Source organism: Heterodontus francisci, unplaced genomic scaffold (genome assembly GCF_036365525.1).
Source record: "Heterodontus francisci isolate sHetFra1 unplaced genomic scaffold, sHetFra1.hap1 HAP1_SCAFFOLD_1162, whole genome shotgun sequence".
Taxonomy (NCBI): Eukaryota; Metazoa; Chordata; class Chondrichthyes; order Heterodontiformes; family Heterodontidae; genus Heterodontus; species Heterodontus francisci.
This window is the reverse complement of record NW_027142193.1, coordinates 25,654-43,399: the sequence shown is the minus strand read 5'-3', so window position 1 is coordinate 43,399 and position 17,746 is coordinate 25,654. Positions and strand designations below refer to the sequence as shown.

Genomic DNA, 17,746 nt, shown 5'->3' with positions numbered 1-17,746 from the left:
GCCGGTCACAGCACTTTGGGACAAAGGAGGGACCCAGGGGATAGTGTTAGCTCCCGACCTAACCAAGAGAGGGAGAATTCTGGGATCCCTATCAGGCAGGGCCGGTCACAGCACTTTGGGACAAAGGAGGGACCCAGGGGATAGTGTTAGCTCCCGACCTAACCAAGAGAGGGAGAATTCTGGGATCCCTATCAGGCAGGGCCGCTCACAGCACTTTGGGACAAAGGAGGGACCCAGGGGATAGTGTTAGCTCCCGACCTAACCAAGAGAGGGAGAATTCTGGGATCCCTATCAGGCAGGGCCGGTCACAGCACTTTGGGACAAAGGAGGGACCCAGGGGATAGTGTTAGCTCCCGACCTAACCAAGGTCCGGGCAGAGGACTCGGCTATCAGAGCGGTCTGAGAAAAGCTGGTTAGGCAAGAAAAGGTTGAAGGTCCGGTCAGGGCAGCGGACGTGGTTGTTAAAGAGGTTATTGCTCTTTAAGGGGGATCGATGGGTAGTTCCCGAACAGCACCGGGAACAATTTCTTCAGTTGGCCCACACGGATCTGGGAACAGGACAGCCAGGGCCAGAAACCACCTGGAAGAGGGTACAGGAGGTAGGGTGTTGGCCCCAGCTCAGGGAAGAAGTTTGGGAATTCTGTGTGAACTGTTTGGTGTGTGCGGCGAACAGCCCTGATCCCCAGAAAAGAAAGGCACCCTGAGGACACATGAGAAGGGTAGAGGGGCCCTGGTGGTCTTTGCAGATCGACTTTATCGGACTGCTACCGAGGACAAAGGCTGGGAACAAGTACTGCTTGGTCCTGGTCGATGTATTCGCCAAGTTGGTTGAAGCTTTTCCTTGTCGATCAGACACCACAGTAGTAACCGTGAGGTTGCTGGTGAGAGAAATGTTCTCCTGGTGGGGATTGCCACATGTAGTAGAATCCTACCAGGGGAGTCAGTTCACAGGCCAGGTCAGGAGGAATAACCTCAGACTCTTGGGAATACACGGAAGGTGGCATGTGTCTCACAATCCCCAGTCTTCAGGGATTGTGGAGCGCATGAACCAAACTTTAAAAGAAAGGATGAGGAAGGAGATCGGGTTGTTCCCTCAGCGCTGGGATGAAGTCCTTCCATTGATTCGAATGGGAGTTCGATCCAGTCATTCTAAAAGCACAGGGTACTGCCCGCGTGTGCTCATGATGGGAAGAGTAATGAAAGTTCCCATACATGTGACAGCTCCAGGGCTATCAGAGCTACAGGTGAGGGAGGTCACCCTGGATCATTCTGTACGAGACCCTCCAGAGCATTCACTGACAGGCTGTCAGCAATCTGGGGAAGCAGCATCACCAGAGCCAGTTGCTGCTAGAACCACAGAGCTGTCAGGAATGGAAGATAGGAGACATGATGATGGTGAGGAATTACACACCCGGGTAGGGGTGTTCGAACCACTGTACATGGGGATGTCCAACATCGTTGATGAGGCAAGCCCCATCGTCTCTGCAGCGAAGCCGCCCAGGAGGACAAAATGGTTTCACGTCAACCAGTGTAAACTTTTTACTCCTGAGGAAGGGAAGGTAAAGGTCAAAAGGAGCCCAGGACCAGTCATCAGTCTGGTGGATACGGGCCTGTCACTGTTCATCTGGGACAACGACGAGGACCCAGTATCCGGGGCTGTAAGGAGGAGCAAGAGGACCTCAAGGCCAAGAGTTCCATGGCCGTCTCCCTAGGAGCCAGTGCAGAAATACAAGAGGCCCCGACTGGACACCATCTGGCCGTGGGTGCCTCAAGTAAGGCAGTGGAGTTTTGTAGATAGTTTTCCCATGTTTTGTAGATAAGCAGTTGGACCTGTGGAGGATCAAACCTCTCACAGAGGATTATACAATTCTGTCAGTTTGTTTTCAAGCAGGGAGACATCAGAAGAATGAAGGATGCAGACCTCCCGATGGGGATTCATATTATTGATGGCCGTATGGACCGGCAGGGTGAGAAGGGGAGACACTGAAGCATCCATTGTATACGGGGGTTCTGGAGGACACGGACCCACTGTGACTAAAGGTGATACAGGGGTGATGGACGGACAGAGGGTCTATTTCCACAAGGGAAGGTGGCCAGGGTGGGTGGGGTCGAATTCGGCCAGGCACATGAACCACGCTGGCTACACTTTCGGGGAGGCTTCCATGCCGTGTGTAAAAGTAAAGGTTACTGGCACGAGTGTTAGGGTGACTGAAGGGAAGAGCGTCTATCTCAGACGTGAGGGGAACATTCCCCGGGAATTTGGTGGTGGTTGAGAAAGTTAGACCCAGTAAAAGGGAACCAGACCACGGACTGGGAAACGACACATAACGGACGCTCACGGGGTAGAAAGGGGTGTAGAGGTGTGCTGGAACAAGTGGTGGAAGGAGGAACGTGTGTGTGTGTGTTGGGGAGGGGGGTGGTCACTGAGGGCCTGCCCCAAAGGAATGTCCATTGCATTTATAAGGCAATGGGAGGATTTCAGGGCAGGGGTTGAGTTGACACAGGAGTTATGGTCTCCTGTGTAACACTGAGACCTCCCAACACAGTAAATGCCACAGAACTTGTTGCCCAGGAAAGAAAGCCTCTGCCCACAGCCCCACTGGTCAGGGGAGCTGAGATCGGTTTTCCTGCCACCACACCGGGCTCAGGGAATGGCTTGGTTTTAGTCCCCACAGGAAAGATACTGGACCACAAGGTGCACCATCAGGTCATTTCAGTTGTTTTAAACCTGACCTGTGTGTATCTACCAGAATGGTGTCTGGTGGAAACGGAGCATTTGTATGAAACCCTGCTGTGGGAAATTTGACCAGTTAAGTTACTGGGATGGACAGTTCGATGTATTGTATACACAGGATAAGGAGAGCAGCGTTGGCTCTATAAGGTACAAACGGGGATTGATAAATGATACTGCGACCACTTTCGGCACAGGAACGTCAGCCATCAACAGTTTAGATGATGCTGAACTGCAGATTCAGGTCAATACCCTGAGAACCAGTTAGGAAAGGTCCTGGGGGAAGGGAACACGGTCGAAGGCAGGGGAGTTGTATGAAGACCAGGCTATGACTATCCATTTAAGGGAGGTCAGAGCACAGTTGGAGTCTCAGGCACACTCCATTAACCAGTTAATCAAGGAGGATAGGAATGCCTGGGCTCAGACTGCAAGGAGTGACGCGTGTGTACTTTCTGGGGCCTGGTTGTGAAATGAAGGATGCAGTAATTGGAGGACCTGAGGGAAGGTCACATTCCTTCTTGGGTTAGTAACAGGCACCTCAGTCCGTACAGCAACCGTTTGAACCCGTGTCAGCTCAGGCTGGCTTCAGAAGCCTACCCGGTTCCTGTGGACTGTGGTCAGTCAAACCACACCATTGTGGGGATAGTGTTGTGGATGCCGGTGCTGAGCTGGACCCAAACACCTGCGCCGGTGGACCGCGTGGAGAGTATCGGCGTCATCTGAGTTGGGGTATACGTGCACTATTGTGAGGTCCCACTGTATGTGGTTCGGTGGGAGCACACCATGACTGACAGTGAGCTCAAAGGCTGCCAGGTATAGGCCTGTGTGTGGGTTTAAATACAAAGGTGTAGAGCCAGTCAATTGCACCATGGAGGTGATGGTCCTGGCCCACGTGTCACCTCAGCTAGCATATTCTGGCAGTGGAACATACTGTGTGACGACGAGCCTCGACCACTACAGAGTTCACAACGTCACCTGGTGTCCTGTGAACAAGCAGCCCTTCTGCTTTAAACCCCACACAGAGGTTCAGATGGTAAATGTGAGAATTCTTCCCACAATCGAGATCACACTTCACCTCGACATTAACAACCCTGTAGACAATCTACAGAGTTACATCACCACGTTCGGGTATGAGATACCACCCCTGCCCGTACATCTCAAAAAACTCCCAAAACAAGTGGAGGTGTCCCAAAAAACATTTTTACACATTAGAACAATGCAACAGGGAGAAGGGGGAAGAAATAAAGGACATAACGTCCCCTCCATGGTGGGATTTCAGTTTAAATGGAGAGATCCCACCATGGATCTGATTGATGTCTCACCTCCTGGTAGTGGCACAATCTAGAGTCGTGTTTTACTTAGTTTTTATTAACTGCAGAAACACAAGAAAGCCCCTCCGACGCCAATGAATTGCTCTCATCGAGAGAAAATTGTGATTTAAAGATTTGGGTCGGGAGGGATGAGTTGTTTTTGCAGATTGTATAAAACCAGAACTTGTATGTGGAAAGGTTTTTCTCTTTTCTGTATACTGTAAAGTGAAGTTTCTGTGTGGTATAAGAGAGGAGAGTTTTTGCCAAGACTATATGTTTTGACAAGAGGAATGTACTGTCTTGTTTCTATGTGTTTTAGCAATAGTAAGTTTGTTCAAAGCGGGAGGGAGGGTTTTCCCCAGAGTTTAGTTTAACGGGAGAGGATACGGTTTGATCTGGACATGAGGGTTGTTCACACACAACAAGAAGAGGATGAAGGAAGATATTTGTGCGAGGGGGTCTCAGTCTCGGTGGACAGAAGATCCTCGTAGGGGCAACTAAAGGATTATCATTTTTAATCCAAGACTTTATTCTCCAGGGGTAACACCCCAGTTTGGGGGGAAATGGCTGTGAAAAGGACAGTGATGAAAAAAACAGTTAGCAGAGGACAGGCTGTTGGTCTCATAACAGAAAGGACAAGCTTTTCAAACGCTAAACCAAAACCCACTCCACCCCACAGAGACATTGCCTTCTGCTCTCAGCCAGTCACCTACATCATCACTGGCTCCAAGCTGGTGAAGGAGACAATGAAATCCACCGGTTTTATATATAATCAAGTCAATCGGACAACAGAACCCATCGGAAACAGATCACACCTTGTATAGAACTCAACTAGATGACGCAACACCAACAGTTCCCAATGTCCGTCCGCCCCTCCCCCACTGAAACCAGCTGGATGAGAGGCGGGAAGATACCACAGATTCAAACAAAGCTTTCTCTCCAGGGACCAATCAAAGCGTTTTCCATCATCTGACAAGATCAGTCAGAAAAAAAGGGAACATTCGGGTTTTGGTGGAAAAAGCAAGACTGCTGATCAGTACACAGAAGACGTGATCAGACCAGTTTAGTCATGTGATGAACTAGCTATTGCAGGTATTGAACTCGTCACCGAGAACTTGAAGAGAGAAAGCTGCTGGCTCCTGGATTGGGAACATCTCTATCTTGTCTCCTCTCATCTCATTCTCCCCAGCTTTGGAATCCATTGAAGACACAGGAACCCTAAGAGAGAGAGAGAGAGAGACAAGGTTTAAGAAGAATACTGGGCCCCAGTGAAAAGCAAAAATTACCTCCAGCAAGAACTACCAATAAAAGGACTCGACAGTGAGCTCGAAGCACAGTAAGAAGAAACTGTTCAGAGATTGCCTCAAACCTCTTCACTTGATCTTTCTTCTGCTCTTTTCTGTCTCTATTTGCATGTGCATATCGTGTATGCAGGCTGGCGTGGGGCGCCGTGTGTATCCGTAGGCGTTAACCCGATTAGAGTTCAAATTTAAATTTTAATAAATTTCACTTCTCTTCTTTAAACCTAAGAATGCCTGTTTGTGCTCATTTCTATAATTGGAAAGTGGTGAACAAGGATTCACCAAGAGGGAGCTCAAAACACAGTGTGTTTCAAATGAAATCCTGCTGCAGTAGTCCAGGTGAAGGTTGTAAAGGACCCCTAGACACCTTTCTCACTTCGTCATAACAATGTATACAAAATAACAGTAAAATATAAAGCTGAACATGAATTCAAAATAAGTGCAACATAAATGGCAATCAAACTTTTTCCTAATTTCTTGCAGTTGTAGATAGGCGGTTCTGTGGTCGAAAACGAGGCTCCCGAATGGTATGTTGCCTCCCAGCTGCACGGGTCAGGGATGTCTCAGATCGGCTGCAGAACATTCTGAAGGGGGAGGGTGAACAGCCAGTTGTCGTTGTGCACATAGGCACCAATGATATAGGTAAAAAACGGGATGAGGTCCTACAAGCAGAATTTAGGGAGTTAGGAGCCAAGTTAAAAAGTAGGACCTCAGAGGTAGTAATCTCAGGATTGCTACCAGTGCCACGTGATAGTCAGAGAAGAAATGAAAGAATAGTCAGGATGAAAGCGTGGCTTGAGAGATGGTGCAGGAAGGAGGGGTTCAGATTTTTGGGACATTGGGACCGGTTCTGGGGGAGGTGGGACTATAACAAATTGGACGGTCTACACCTGGGCCGGACTGGAACCAATGTCCTTGGGGGTGCTTTTGCTAACGCTGTTGGGGAGGGTTTAAACTAATGTGGCAGGGGGATGGAAACCAAATGAGGAGGTCAGTGGACAGTAAGGAGGTAGTAACTAAAGCCTGTAAGGAACTAGATAATAAAGTCAGCGTGACTAAGGGGAAGAGCAGGCAGGGAGCAGATGATGAATATAAAGGGACTGGTGGTCTGAGGTGCATTTGTTTTAATGCGGGAAGTGTAGTAGGTAAGGCAGATGAACTTAGGGCTTGGATTAGTACCTGGGAGTATGATGTTATTGCTATTACTGAGACTTGGTTGAAGGAAGGGCACGATTGGCAACTAAATATCCCAGGATATTGATGCTTCAGGCGGGATAGAGAGGGAGGTAAAAGGGGTGGCAGAGTTGCATTACTGGTCAAAGAGGATATCACAGCTGTGCTGAAGGAGGGCACTATGGAGGACTCGAGCAGTGAGGCAATATGGACAGAACTCAGAAATAGGAAGGGTGCGGTAACAATGTTGGGGCTGTACTACAGGCCTCCCAACAGCGAGTGTGAGATAGAGGTACAAATGAGTAAACAGATTATGGAAAGATGTAGGAGCAACAGGGTGGTGGTGATAGGAGATTTTAATTTTCCCAACATTGACTGGAATTCACTTAGTGTTAGAGGTCCAGATGGAGCAGAATTTGTAAGGAGCATCCAGGAGGGTTTTCTAGAGCAGTATGTAAATAGTCCAACTCGGGAAGGGGCCATACTGGACCTGGTGTTGGGGAATGAGCCCGGCCAGGTGGTTGAAGTTTCAGTAGGGGACGACTTTGGGAATAGTGATCACAATTCTGTAAGTTTTAGAATACTCATGGACAAAGACGAGAGTGGTCCTAAAGGAAGAGTGCTAAATTGGGGGAAGGCCAACTATACCAAAATTCGGCAGGAGCTGGGGAATGTAGATTGGGAGCAGCTGTTTGAAGATAAATCCACATTTGATATGTGGGAGGCTTTTAAAGATAGGTTGATTAGCGTGCAGGAGAGACATGTTCCTGTGAAAATGAGGGATAGAAATGGCAAGATTAGGGAACCATGGATGACAGGTGAAATTGTGAAACGAGCTAAGAGGAAAAAGGAAGCATACATAAGGTCTAGGCGGCTGAAGAAAGACAAAGCTTTGGAAGAATATCGGGAATGTAGGACCAATCTGAAACGAGGAATTAAGAGGGCTAAAAGGGTTCATGAAATATCTTTAGCAAACAGGGTTAAGGAAAATCCCAAAGCCTTTTATTCATATATAAGGAGCAAGAGGGTAACTAGAGAAAGGATTGGCCCACTAAAGGACAAAGGAGGAATGTTATGCTTGGAGTCAGAGAAAATGGGTGAGATTCTAAACGAGTACTTTGCATCGGTATTCACTGAGGAGAGGGACATGACGGATGTTGAGGTTAGGGATAGATGTTTGATTACTCTAGATCAAGTCGGCATAAGGAGGGAGGAAGTGTTGGTTATTCTAAAAGGCATTAAGGTGGACAAGTCCCCAGGTCCGGATGGGATCTATCCCAGGTTACTGAGGGAAGCGAGAGAGGAAATAGCTGGGGCCTTAACAGATATCTTTGCAGCATCCTTAAACACGGGTGAGGTCCCGGAGGACTGGAGAATTGCTAATGTTGTCCCCTTGTTTAAGAAGGGTAGCAGGGATAATCCAGGTAATTATAGACCGGTGAGCCTGACATCAGTGGTAGGGAAGCTGCTGGAGAAGATATTGAGGGATAGGATCTAGTCCCATTTGGAAGAAAATGGGCTTATCAGTGATAGGCAACATGGTTTTGTGCAGGGAAGGTCATGTCTTACCAACTTAATAGAATTCTTTGAGGAAGTGACAAAGTTGATTGATGAGGGAAGGGCTGTCGATGTCATAGACATGGACTTCAGTAAGGCATTTGATAAGGTTTCCCATGGTCAGTTGATGGAGAAAGTGAAGTCGCATGGGGTCCAGGGTGTACTAGCTAGATGGATAAAGAACTGGCTGGGCAACAGGAGACAGAGAGTAGCAGCGGAAGGGAGTTTCTCAAAATGGAGACATGTGACCAGTGGTGTTCCACAGGGATCCGTGCTGGGACCACTGTTGTTTGTGATATACATAAATGATTTGGAGGAAAGTATAGGTGATCTGATTAGCAAGTTTGCAGACGACACTAAGATTGGTGGAGTAGCAGATAGTGAAGGGGACTGTCAGAGAATACAGCAGAATATAGATAGACTGGAGTGTTGGGCAGAGAAATGGCAGATGGAGTTCAATCCGGGCAAATGCGAGGTGATGCATTTTGGAGGATCCAATTCAAGAGTGAGCTATCCAATAAATGGAAAAGTCCTGGGGAAAATTGATGTACAGAGAGATTTGGGTGTTCAGGTCCATTGTTCCCTGAAGGTGGCAACGCAGGTCAATCGAGTGGTCAAGAAGACATACGGCATGCTTTCCTTCATCGGACGGGGTATTGAGTGCAAGAGTTGGCAGGTCATGTTACAGTTGTATAAGACTTTGGTTCGGCCACATTTGGAATACTGCGTGCAGTTCTGGTCGCCACATTACCAAAAGGATGTGGATGCTTTGGAGAGGGTGCAGAGGAGGTTCACCAGGATGTTGCCTGGTATGGAGGGCGCTAGCTATGAAGAGAGGTTGAGCAGATTAGGATTATTTTCATTAGAAAGACGGAGGTTGAGGGGGGACCTGATTGAGGTGTACAAAATCATGAGAGGTATAGACAGGGTGGATAGCAAGAAGCTTTTTCCCAGAGTGGGCGATTCAATTACTAGGGGTCACGAGTTCAAAGTGAGAGGGGAAAAGTTTAGGGGGGATATGCATGGAAAGTTCTTTACGCAGAGGGTGGTGGGTGCCTGGAATGCATTGCCAGCGGAGGTGGTAGACGCGGGCACGATAGCGTCTTTTAAGATGTACCTAGACAGATACATGAATGGGCAGGAAGCAAAGAGATACAGACCCTTAGAAAATAGGCGACAGGTTTAGATAGAGGATCTGGATCGGCGCAGGCTTGGAGGGCCGAAGGGCCTGTTCCTGTGCTGTAATTTTCCTTGTTCTTTGTTCTTGTCCTTTGTTGAAGATAAGTCTGATTCTGTGCCTGCAGAAGGGATTGAGGAACTGGAAAAATAAGAGAAGGCAGGAAAGGTCTGCTGAAGTTCTCAAGGGCTATTCCACTACTGAGTCATACCTGCATAAAAAGTTCGTCTCCTCACAGTGTAATCCTGCTTCGTGTGCGCGTTAAGGTCCCTCTTTGGTGCTCTGGGTAGTGTTGAGCACGATTGCGTTTGCAGCCAAGCCATTTTGTCTGTGTCAGGAATTCTTAGGAGAAGGGCAGGGTTCGTAGGGTACCAAGCATGGAACACAATGGCCTGCTCTGATATCACCAACTCTGAATAGCAGGAGAAATGTACATTGGTATTTACACATTCATTTTTATAGTGTTGATTGGATTAAGCATAAAACTATAATCTAGATGGAGAATTATGAATGGCTGAGAGTAATAGGATTAGAATTTGTGACAAGGATTCAGAATGTATCACAAACCCACAAGAGAAAAGTTTGTAGGTTTACACCATTATTGCATAGGCCAAATAACTGAAAAGAAAAACATTTTTTAATCCACTCTCAGGATATGAATATTACTGACACAACCAGAATTTATTCCATGTCCTTAGTTACCCCCCAAGAAGATCAATACCGGCTGCCTTTTTTGTCACAGTTTGATAGAATTGAGTGGCTTGCTAAGCCTCTTCAGAGGGCAGTTAAGGGTCGACCATGCACGGGCCAGGCCAGGTAAGGATATCCAGTTTCCTTTCTTAAAGAACATTAATGAACCAATTGGGTTTTTACTCTGGTCCAACAGTTAAACAGCTATTGAGTTAATACTGAAAAACATTGACAAACCTCATTCTTCCTTCATTGTTGGGTCTGAATCTTGGAATTCCCTACCTAATAAAAATGGGGAAACACCATCATCAAAAAAACCCAGCAGCGGATCAATGATAGGGCCTGTCCCACCATCTTCTCAGGGCAATGAGGGATGAACAATAAATGACAGCTTTACCAGTGACGCTTGTATCCAGAGAATGTTTTAAAACTCTGACTGCAATAGCATTCCACAGGCACTGGGAATCCCTCACCCGAATGAGGCCTTCTGCTTGGTGCTATCTGGACAGTGAGAGTTGACAGGATTTTTAATCATGAGAGAATCACAGCCATGAAGCCTGATACTGTCTTCAACTTTTTTCTGGTCTCCACTTTTCACCAGAAAAGGTGGTGGGGAGGGTGTTACTGATTAGCACATTCGGTGCTGAGGACCCCATTGGATTTTTCTGCTTCATCGTCAAGGTGCTCTGCGGCCAACTGAATAAAGATGCTTCTTGATTTCAGTAAAATAACATGTTTCATGTATTGTTGAATAATCAATTTGAATTACAGTGAAGAAACCAGAATAATGCTGATAAATTCTGAATTATTTTTAGTTAAATCCACAATCAACTCCAGATTTGTCCCCATGACACAATATAGCTTTGCGAGGGATTAGCTGACACGAGTCACTAAACTGGAGGAGGCTTTATGCTTTCATTAGGTGCAGACAAATAGCTGTTTACTGAGTTATGTGAAGCTAAATGACTCCCAAGTTAGATCCTGCTGAGTGCAGTTGGGTAAGTTCAATTATAGGAATCTGTATTTTCCCAGCCTTTTGCGAAATGAGAAGAAAATATAAATCTGCTGGCAGAGGTTTATGTATCTTTTGGGATCGATTTATCAAATTGAGACAATTTTCACCCCTCACCTCGATCTTGTGAATTGGTCTGTGTGAACTGAGAATTCTCAGAAGGTTCTGGTTCCAGGGTCTGCTTGGGTGAGGATCTCTGCAAAATAACAGGTGTCCTAGCTTGATCAGTAACATGAAGAAATAGAAATTTAATTACTTTTCATGAATATATTTTATATAGAGAGAGAGAGCAAAAAGTGCAAGACCTTTCCAAAAGGTAAGGTTCCCAAGTGTTCTGTCTCAGCAACTTATTCTCAAAGTATATGAGAAAAGGCTTCAATATCATCATCTTCAAATTTAGATACTAACCGGGAATAGTGTAAGAAATCACAGCTTGTCTCTGGACTAGGATCATTTGAATTACCAGCGGCTTCTCCACTACGTAAAGACAATTTTTCCCTCACCAATTCAATCTGTCTGATTTCACTGTCTTTTTGTGCTTGTAATTCCTTCTCAAACTTTTCCCTCTGGAAAGCACGCTCTCTCTCTGTCTCTCTGTCTCTCTCTCTCTCTCTCTCTCATTCCTCCTTTCGCACCTGAAATTCTAACTCAAAGCTATGGTTGTTCTCCTTACAGCAGAGAAGGTGATGTGAAGATTTGATACAGGCTGTAAAGGCTGATTCGCTCAGTAATAAGATGAAAATTCTGACAGAAGTAGCTTCCATCTTTATTCATCGCACCACTAGATTTACTAGAATGACACCAAAAATGAAGGACTTCAGTTATGGGCTGGTGGTTGTTACAGCATCGAAGGTCAGGGGGAGATTTGATGGAGGTGTTCAAAATCATGAAGAATTTGATAACTCCTCCTTATTTACTCTGATTCCAGTGTCAGAAGGGCCAGTAAATATATAATTAAAAAATAATAATGTCATGGTGGAAGAATCAGTGGTAAAAGGAAGAGGTTTTTATTAAATGCAGCAAGTTATGATTTGGAATGCACTGTCTGAATGGGCGGAGAATGCAGATTCAATGACAACCTTCAAAAAGGAACTGGTGAATTACTTGAAGGAGGAAAATTTACAGAGCAATGGGGAAAGGGCAAGGGAGGGGGACGCACCGGACAGCACATTCAAAGAGGCTGCACAGACACAGTAGGCCAAATGGCCTCTTTCTATGCTGTATCATTCTATAATTTTATACCTATCCTCCACTCATTACATGTTGTTGCAGAAATAATCCTACTTCTATCAGGAGACTTTGCTATAGTTTTGGTCATGAGTTCAGTTTGTGGTAGTTGGTAAATGTTGTGTTTAAATAGATTCTGTTTGCTATGAAATGTTGGCTCTAAGACCTGCCCAGACATGGCCCACTCCAACTCATTGACACCACTCTCAGCCAATACTCACTTGGTAATTATTAAACTCTGACGTACAGAGGTCTGCTGTCTGAATGATCGCTTGCCCTGGTAAAGCTAAACATTTAGCTCACAAATATTTTCTTTGCCAGAACTCATCCAGAGGTTGTGTTAAATTATAATGCTTAAATATCAGAAGAAAGTTTCCAGAAATCACACTGAGCTATTTAGAAACCACAATCAAAGAGGCTTGAAATAATCTTTCCCAACATAAAATATATGAGTGGGTCATTAAGTTATATGGCCAGCTTGTTACCCATGTGACCAATAATGTTTAGGTTTGAGTCGTCATTTTTGAATCAGTAACATGGTGACAATTCGATTTTGGACTGTACCTTTCTCCACTCCTATTTTTCATTTGCTCTCTTCCCACCTTTGAAACTTCACGTGAGCCAAGGCCAAGGAAGAAAAACTGTTCAAGGACTCTGCTATTATTACTCAATTAACTAACAGGAGGTGACAGAGGTGCCTGTGGTTAACTCCACACTCATTGAAGAACCCAGCCTTCAATCTGTACCTGCTTGGTACATTGTTACAATCAGGTACAAGGATGGGGAGAAATCAGAAATGAATAGATTTCAGCTCATTCCCTGAATAAGGGGATGAGTGTGTCACACCTTGGTGTAGCCTGTACATTTAATGAGGAATGTCAGCAAAACTCAAACAGTGCGACAGCATTCCAAAGGAAAGTTGAAATGATGGCCAAAATACTCAAGAGACAGAAAAGATATCAACAATGTGGAAATTAGACATTGTGAATTAGCACTAATAGCAGACACACCACCATCTTCAATATGACTAGATGGTAACAAATGGTCTGAGGTCATTTATTTCTTAAATACAAGAGGAACTTATTTTTTTTAATGTCTATGAATATATTGAGAGAAGCAACAGTCATTAAGCAGCATGAACATGACTAACAGAAACAATCGATGTACTTACCAAAGTGCTGTTGTACAGATGGTCATCCTCTTGGATGTTCTCGATGTTATAGTGCCTGCACCCAGGAAATGCCCCTTTAGAAAAGCAGGCAGTCACTGAGGGAGAACACTCGGGAACACAATTGCCTGAAGTTGATCGACCAGAACCCTTCTGGATCCAATTACAGACGGCTGCCAGGATGGAACGCTTGGGAACCTTGGGACTGGATGGTGATGATGTTGACGACACACTACTAAGCGAGGATGATACTCGCGAGGAGACGGTGTCCACAGGGCGATTGGGTGACTGAAACGATAATTCAGGTGACTGCAGAAATTTGTTTTTGAGAAAGTGCGTCAATGATTATATCTCAGAACGTTCCCTCTTCCCAGTTACATCTATTGTGCCGTGAAACTCCCAGACACTTACCACACCCCCACCAAAATAACAATGGAGGCATTGTGGATACAACAGCTGGGTCTTGAGGAGGGGAAGTAATGCATGATTCCATGATAGTTAAACTGTGAAATCTTTCCATTGGTTTTCCTCCCTCGCTCAGACAAAATCTACTCTGAAGAATGATGTCACCATCTCACATCCACTGGTTAATAAGTCAACATTGACAGTTCATCATTTAGCACGTTTGTAAATTACCCAGTTAGATTGTCAGCACATGACATGCACAAATTCATCACGGCCATTACATATGAACACTTCTGTTAGTGTTTTAACTCTAAGTTATTAAATAATCCCTTTGCTTTTCAGTTAAACACTCAGTATTTGAACACTCCTATATCTATGCAGATATTTACTTGCCTGCCTCACCCAGTTACTCATTGTAACTTTGCAGCATCCACCTACACAGGATGAAGTTAAAACACATCCTGTGGTGCTGCGAGGCTTGAACAAGTCAAGAAAGAGCATGAGTGTAAAAAAGTATTGGTGAGCTTGCCTGAATGAGAAAGCCAGCCAGTGCAAATGCAGGCACGAGTGCGAGAGACAGAAAGAGACAGCAAGAACTAGAAACAGAGAGAGCGAGAAGGAAGGAAATTAGGAGTCACATCAGTCAGGTCATTCGAATGCAGCTCTTACCAAGTGAGTGCAGAATATTGGTCATGAAGAGGCAATAAAGGCACTGAAGAGGGGGTGTATGAGGTCCAAAAGAGGAGAATCCATAAATAGGGAGGGTATTTTAAAACAGAAATAGGATCCTAAAGACGCAGAACAGATATAATAATGGTTAACTGAACTGCTAAAAGACTGAATTGCTGACATTTCCAGGGAACAGGTGAGAGACACTTTCTACTGAAACCAGCTTACTGATAAACCTCCAGGAAACACCACCCTTCTGTGGAGAAGATGCTGAATAGCAACTAAAGGTCAACTATAGAAAAAACGAAGCCTGCAGTCAAGAGGGAATCTGGTGTGCATGCAGGGAGGTGTATTACCTTGTTGCGATTTGGGCAGCAGTTTACCAGATTTGATCACAAAATGCTGTTTTTGATGGACTCTGCACTTTAAGCTGCTTTATCAGAAAACATTACAACAGCTCAATAAAATACCTCAAATGACTTTGATTGTCGTCTGGAACGCTTGATGTTAAAGCACATCATTTTATCATTCAATATTGTGTTCTGAAAAGGAAAAGAAGACTGAAAATAAATCAGAGGTGTGCGACGAGGGAATATATTCACTAGAAATAACGAAATATTGCTTTTCCTCTCTTTAGTGCAAGGAACTAGTTTCCAATATCAACCAGAAGGCCCAGGTGATCTTGGACAGTGAAGTCAGCAGTTCAAGCAGGAGTCTCTGGACTGCAGCATGGTTGGTTTCCTGGCCAGCTTTCCTCAGCCTATCCCAGAGATGCTGAGACTAATTCAAGGACTTTTATTGTTATTTCAGTGAACAGTAGCTATCGCAGCAGACACTGGGCCTTTGTAGATTGTGTAACTCCTTTCCACCATCCTGATTTGAAGCTAGATCACATTTCCATCACGGTCACTGGGTCAAAATCCTGGAACTTCCTTCCTAATAACATCAGAGTTCAAGAAGGAAGCTCACCATCACCTTCTCAAGGACAATTAAGGATGGGTAACAAGTGCTGGCCTTGTCATCAATACTGACATCCCATGAAGAAATGTAAAAATTCTTGGGAATCTCGGCCTAGTTTACTCTGTCTCTTCTCATAAGAGAATCCCCTCATCCCAGCAATCAGCGGAGTGAACCATTGTTGCACTCCCTCCAAGCTAAGTGTGTCCTCCCTTACAATAAGATGACCAAAACTAGAAACAGTATTGCAGGTGTGGTCTCACTAAGACTTTATCCACGGTTGTCATTAGATTTCTTCACTCTATTACAAAGGGTTGGTGATGAAAAGGCTATCACACTATTTGCTTTCTGTACCTACATGTTAACTTGCTGATTTGTGAACAAGAACACCCAGCTTCCTCTCAATACCAAAACTGGACCAGTTGTACCTGATTTGTACCAGTACAAATCACACCAACAACTATTGCGATAAAGAAAAGTGATGGACGCTTAAATAAAGCAGCACTGAAGTCTACGATGTTTCCACACGTTGACTCTCGATGATATGAAGCCACATCACAGCTATCCTTAGGTTTAAACTGTGTTAACATGGTTACTGGTTTATGCTGTCATGGCCAGACCATTGTGAGGTCACCTGCACAATGTGCAGGACCAAAACTTATTGCATTTAAATATAAACATTGGTAGCAAAGAAATGAAGTACAGAACAAAGAACAGTACAGCACAGGAACAGGCCATTCGGCCCGATCTTGATGCCTGCCTAAACTAAAACCGTCTGCACTTCCGGGGACCGTATCCCTCTATTCCCATCCTATTCATGTATTTGTCAAGATGCCTCTTAAATGTCTCTATGGTACCTGTTTCCACCACCTCCCCCGGCAACAAGTTCCAGGCACTCACCACCCTCTGTGTAAAGAACTTGCCTCGCACATCCCCTCTAAAATTTGCCCCTCTCACCTTAAACCTCTGTCCCCTCGTAACTGACTCTTCCACCCTGGGAAAAAGCTTCTGACTATCCACTCTCGCCATGCCGCTTATAACTTTGTAAACCTCTATCATGTCGCCCCTCCACCTCCGTCGTTCCAGTGAAAACAATCCGAGTTTATCCAACCTCTCCTCATAGCTAATGCCCTCCAGACCAGGCAACATCCTGGTAAACCTCTTCTGTACCCTCTCCAAAGCCTCCACGTCCTTCTGGTAGTGTGGCGACCAGAATTGCACGCAATATTCTAAGTGTGGCCTAACTAAAGTTCTGTACAGCTGCAACATGACTTGCCTATTTTTATACCCTATGCCCCGACCGATGAAGGCAAGCATGCCGTATGCCTTCTTGACTACCTTATCCACCTGCGTTGCCACTTTCAGTGACCTGTGGACCTGTACGCCCAGATCTCTCTGCCTGTCAATACTCCTAAGGGCTCTGCCATTTACTGTATACTTCCCACCTGCATTAGACCTTCCAAAATGCATTACCTCACATTTGTCCAAATTAAACTCCATCTGCCATTTCTCCGCCCAAGTCTCCAACCGATCTATATCCTGCTGTATCCTCTGACAATCCTCATCATTATTCGCAACTCCACCAACCTTTGTGTCGTCCACAAACTTACTAATCAGACCAGCTACATTTTCCTCCAAATCATTTATATATACTACAAACAGCAAAGGTCCCAGCACTGATCCCTGCGGAACACCACTAGTCACATCCCTCCGTTCAGAAAAGAAGGAATATTCTCTGGGATTTTAGTGCTATTTTACTGGAATTCTATGTAACCTAACCTATGTATAATCTTTAATCTTGTAGTGCATGTGTAATGTTTAATTTCTGAAAGCCATACAGAGTAAAGCTTAAGGTACTGCAACAAATTCAAGAGTGTTGGCATTTATTACCTTATCGGGTCGAATCTGTAGTTAAGTTGGACTAGACTTGTGAATAATTGTTTTTAAGTTGTTTGTCCAAACATACGAGTTTAAATCAATTTGCAACATCCCATCATTTACAGACATAAAATAGTCACAAATTTTGCTATTTATTCCGGGGCAGACAGGTGAAGTGTTTATTTTGTCTGTGATTTAACTCGACCCCTAATGATAACCAACATGGTGGGAGAGAGTGATAGACAGAGAGAGAGGGACAGAGGTAGAGTAACAGAGAGATAGTGAGGGATAGAGACAGAAGCAGAGAGATAGAAAGTGCCAGGAGACCCTGAGACACTTTAGAAGCAGGGGGACGGGGAGACAGGCTGTGTGGAGACCCTGGGGTAACGTTACAGATAGACAGGGTAGATGCAGGTAAGATGTTTCTCCTGGTTGAGGAGTCTAGAACCAGGGGACACAATTTAAAAATAAGGGGGAAGCCACTTGGGACA

General features: G+C 45.1%; 1 protein-coding gene across 1 annotated transcript; it reads right to left on the bottom strand.

Annotated features, from left to right (window-relative positions):
* Window positions 1-4,710: 4,710 nt before the first annotated feature.
* Window positions 4,711-17,082, bottom strand: LOC137366725 (ral guanine nucleotide dissociation stimulator-like 1). Its single transcript, XM_068028391.1, has 6 exons — window positions 16,851-17,082; window positions 14,891-14,962; window positions 13,350-13,634; window positions 11,069-11,147; window positions 9,461-9,661; window positions 4,711-5,259 (listed from the first exon to the last, which is right to left on the bottom strand). Exons 1-6 carry the CDS (start codon window positions 16,875-16,877, stop codon window positions 5,213-5,215), a joined length of 711 nt encoding a protein of 236 aa, XP_067884492.1. The 5' UTR covers window positions 16,878-17,082; the 3' UTR covers window positions 4,711-5,212.
* Between the last annotated feature and the right edge of the window lie 664 nt (window positions 17,083-17,746).

Coding starts and splice junctions, on each gene's coding strand:
- LOC137366725 (XM_068028391.1), bottom strand. CDS start 16,877: ATGGAGTTTAATTTGGACAAATGTGAG. Junction 14,963..16,850: donor TTAATTTGGACAAATGTGAG/GTAATGCATTTT, acceptor TTTCCTTTTCAG/AACACAATATTGAATGATAA. Junction 13,635..14,890: donor GACAATCAAAGTCATTTGAG/GTATTTTATTGA, acceptor TTATCGTTTCAG/TCACCCAATCGCCCTGTGGA.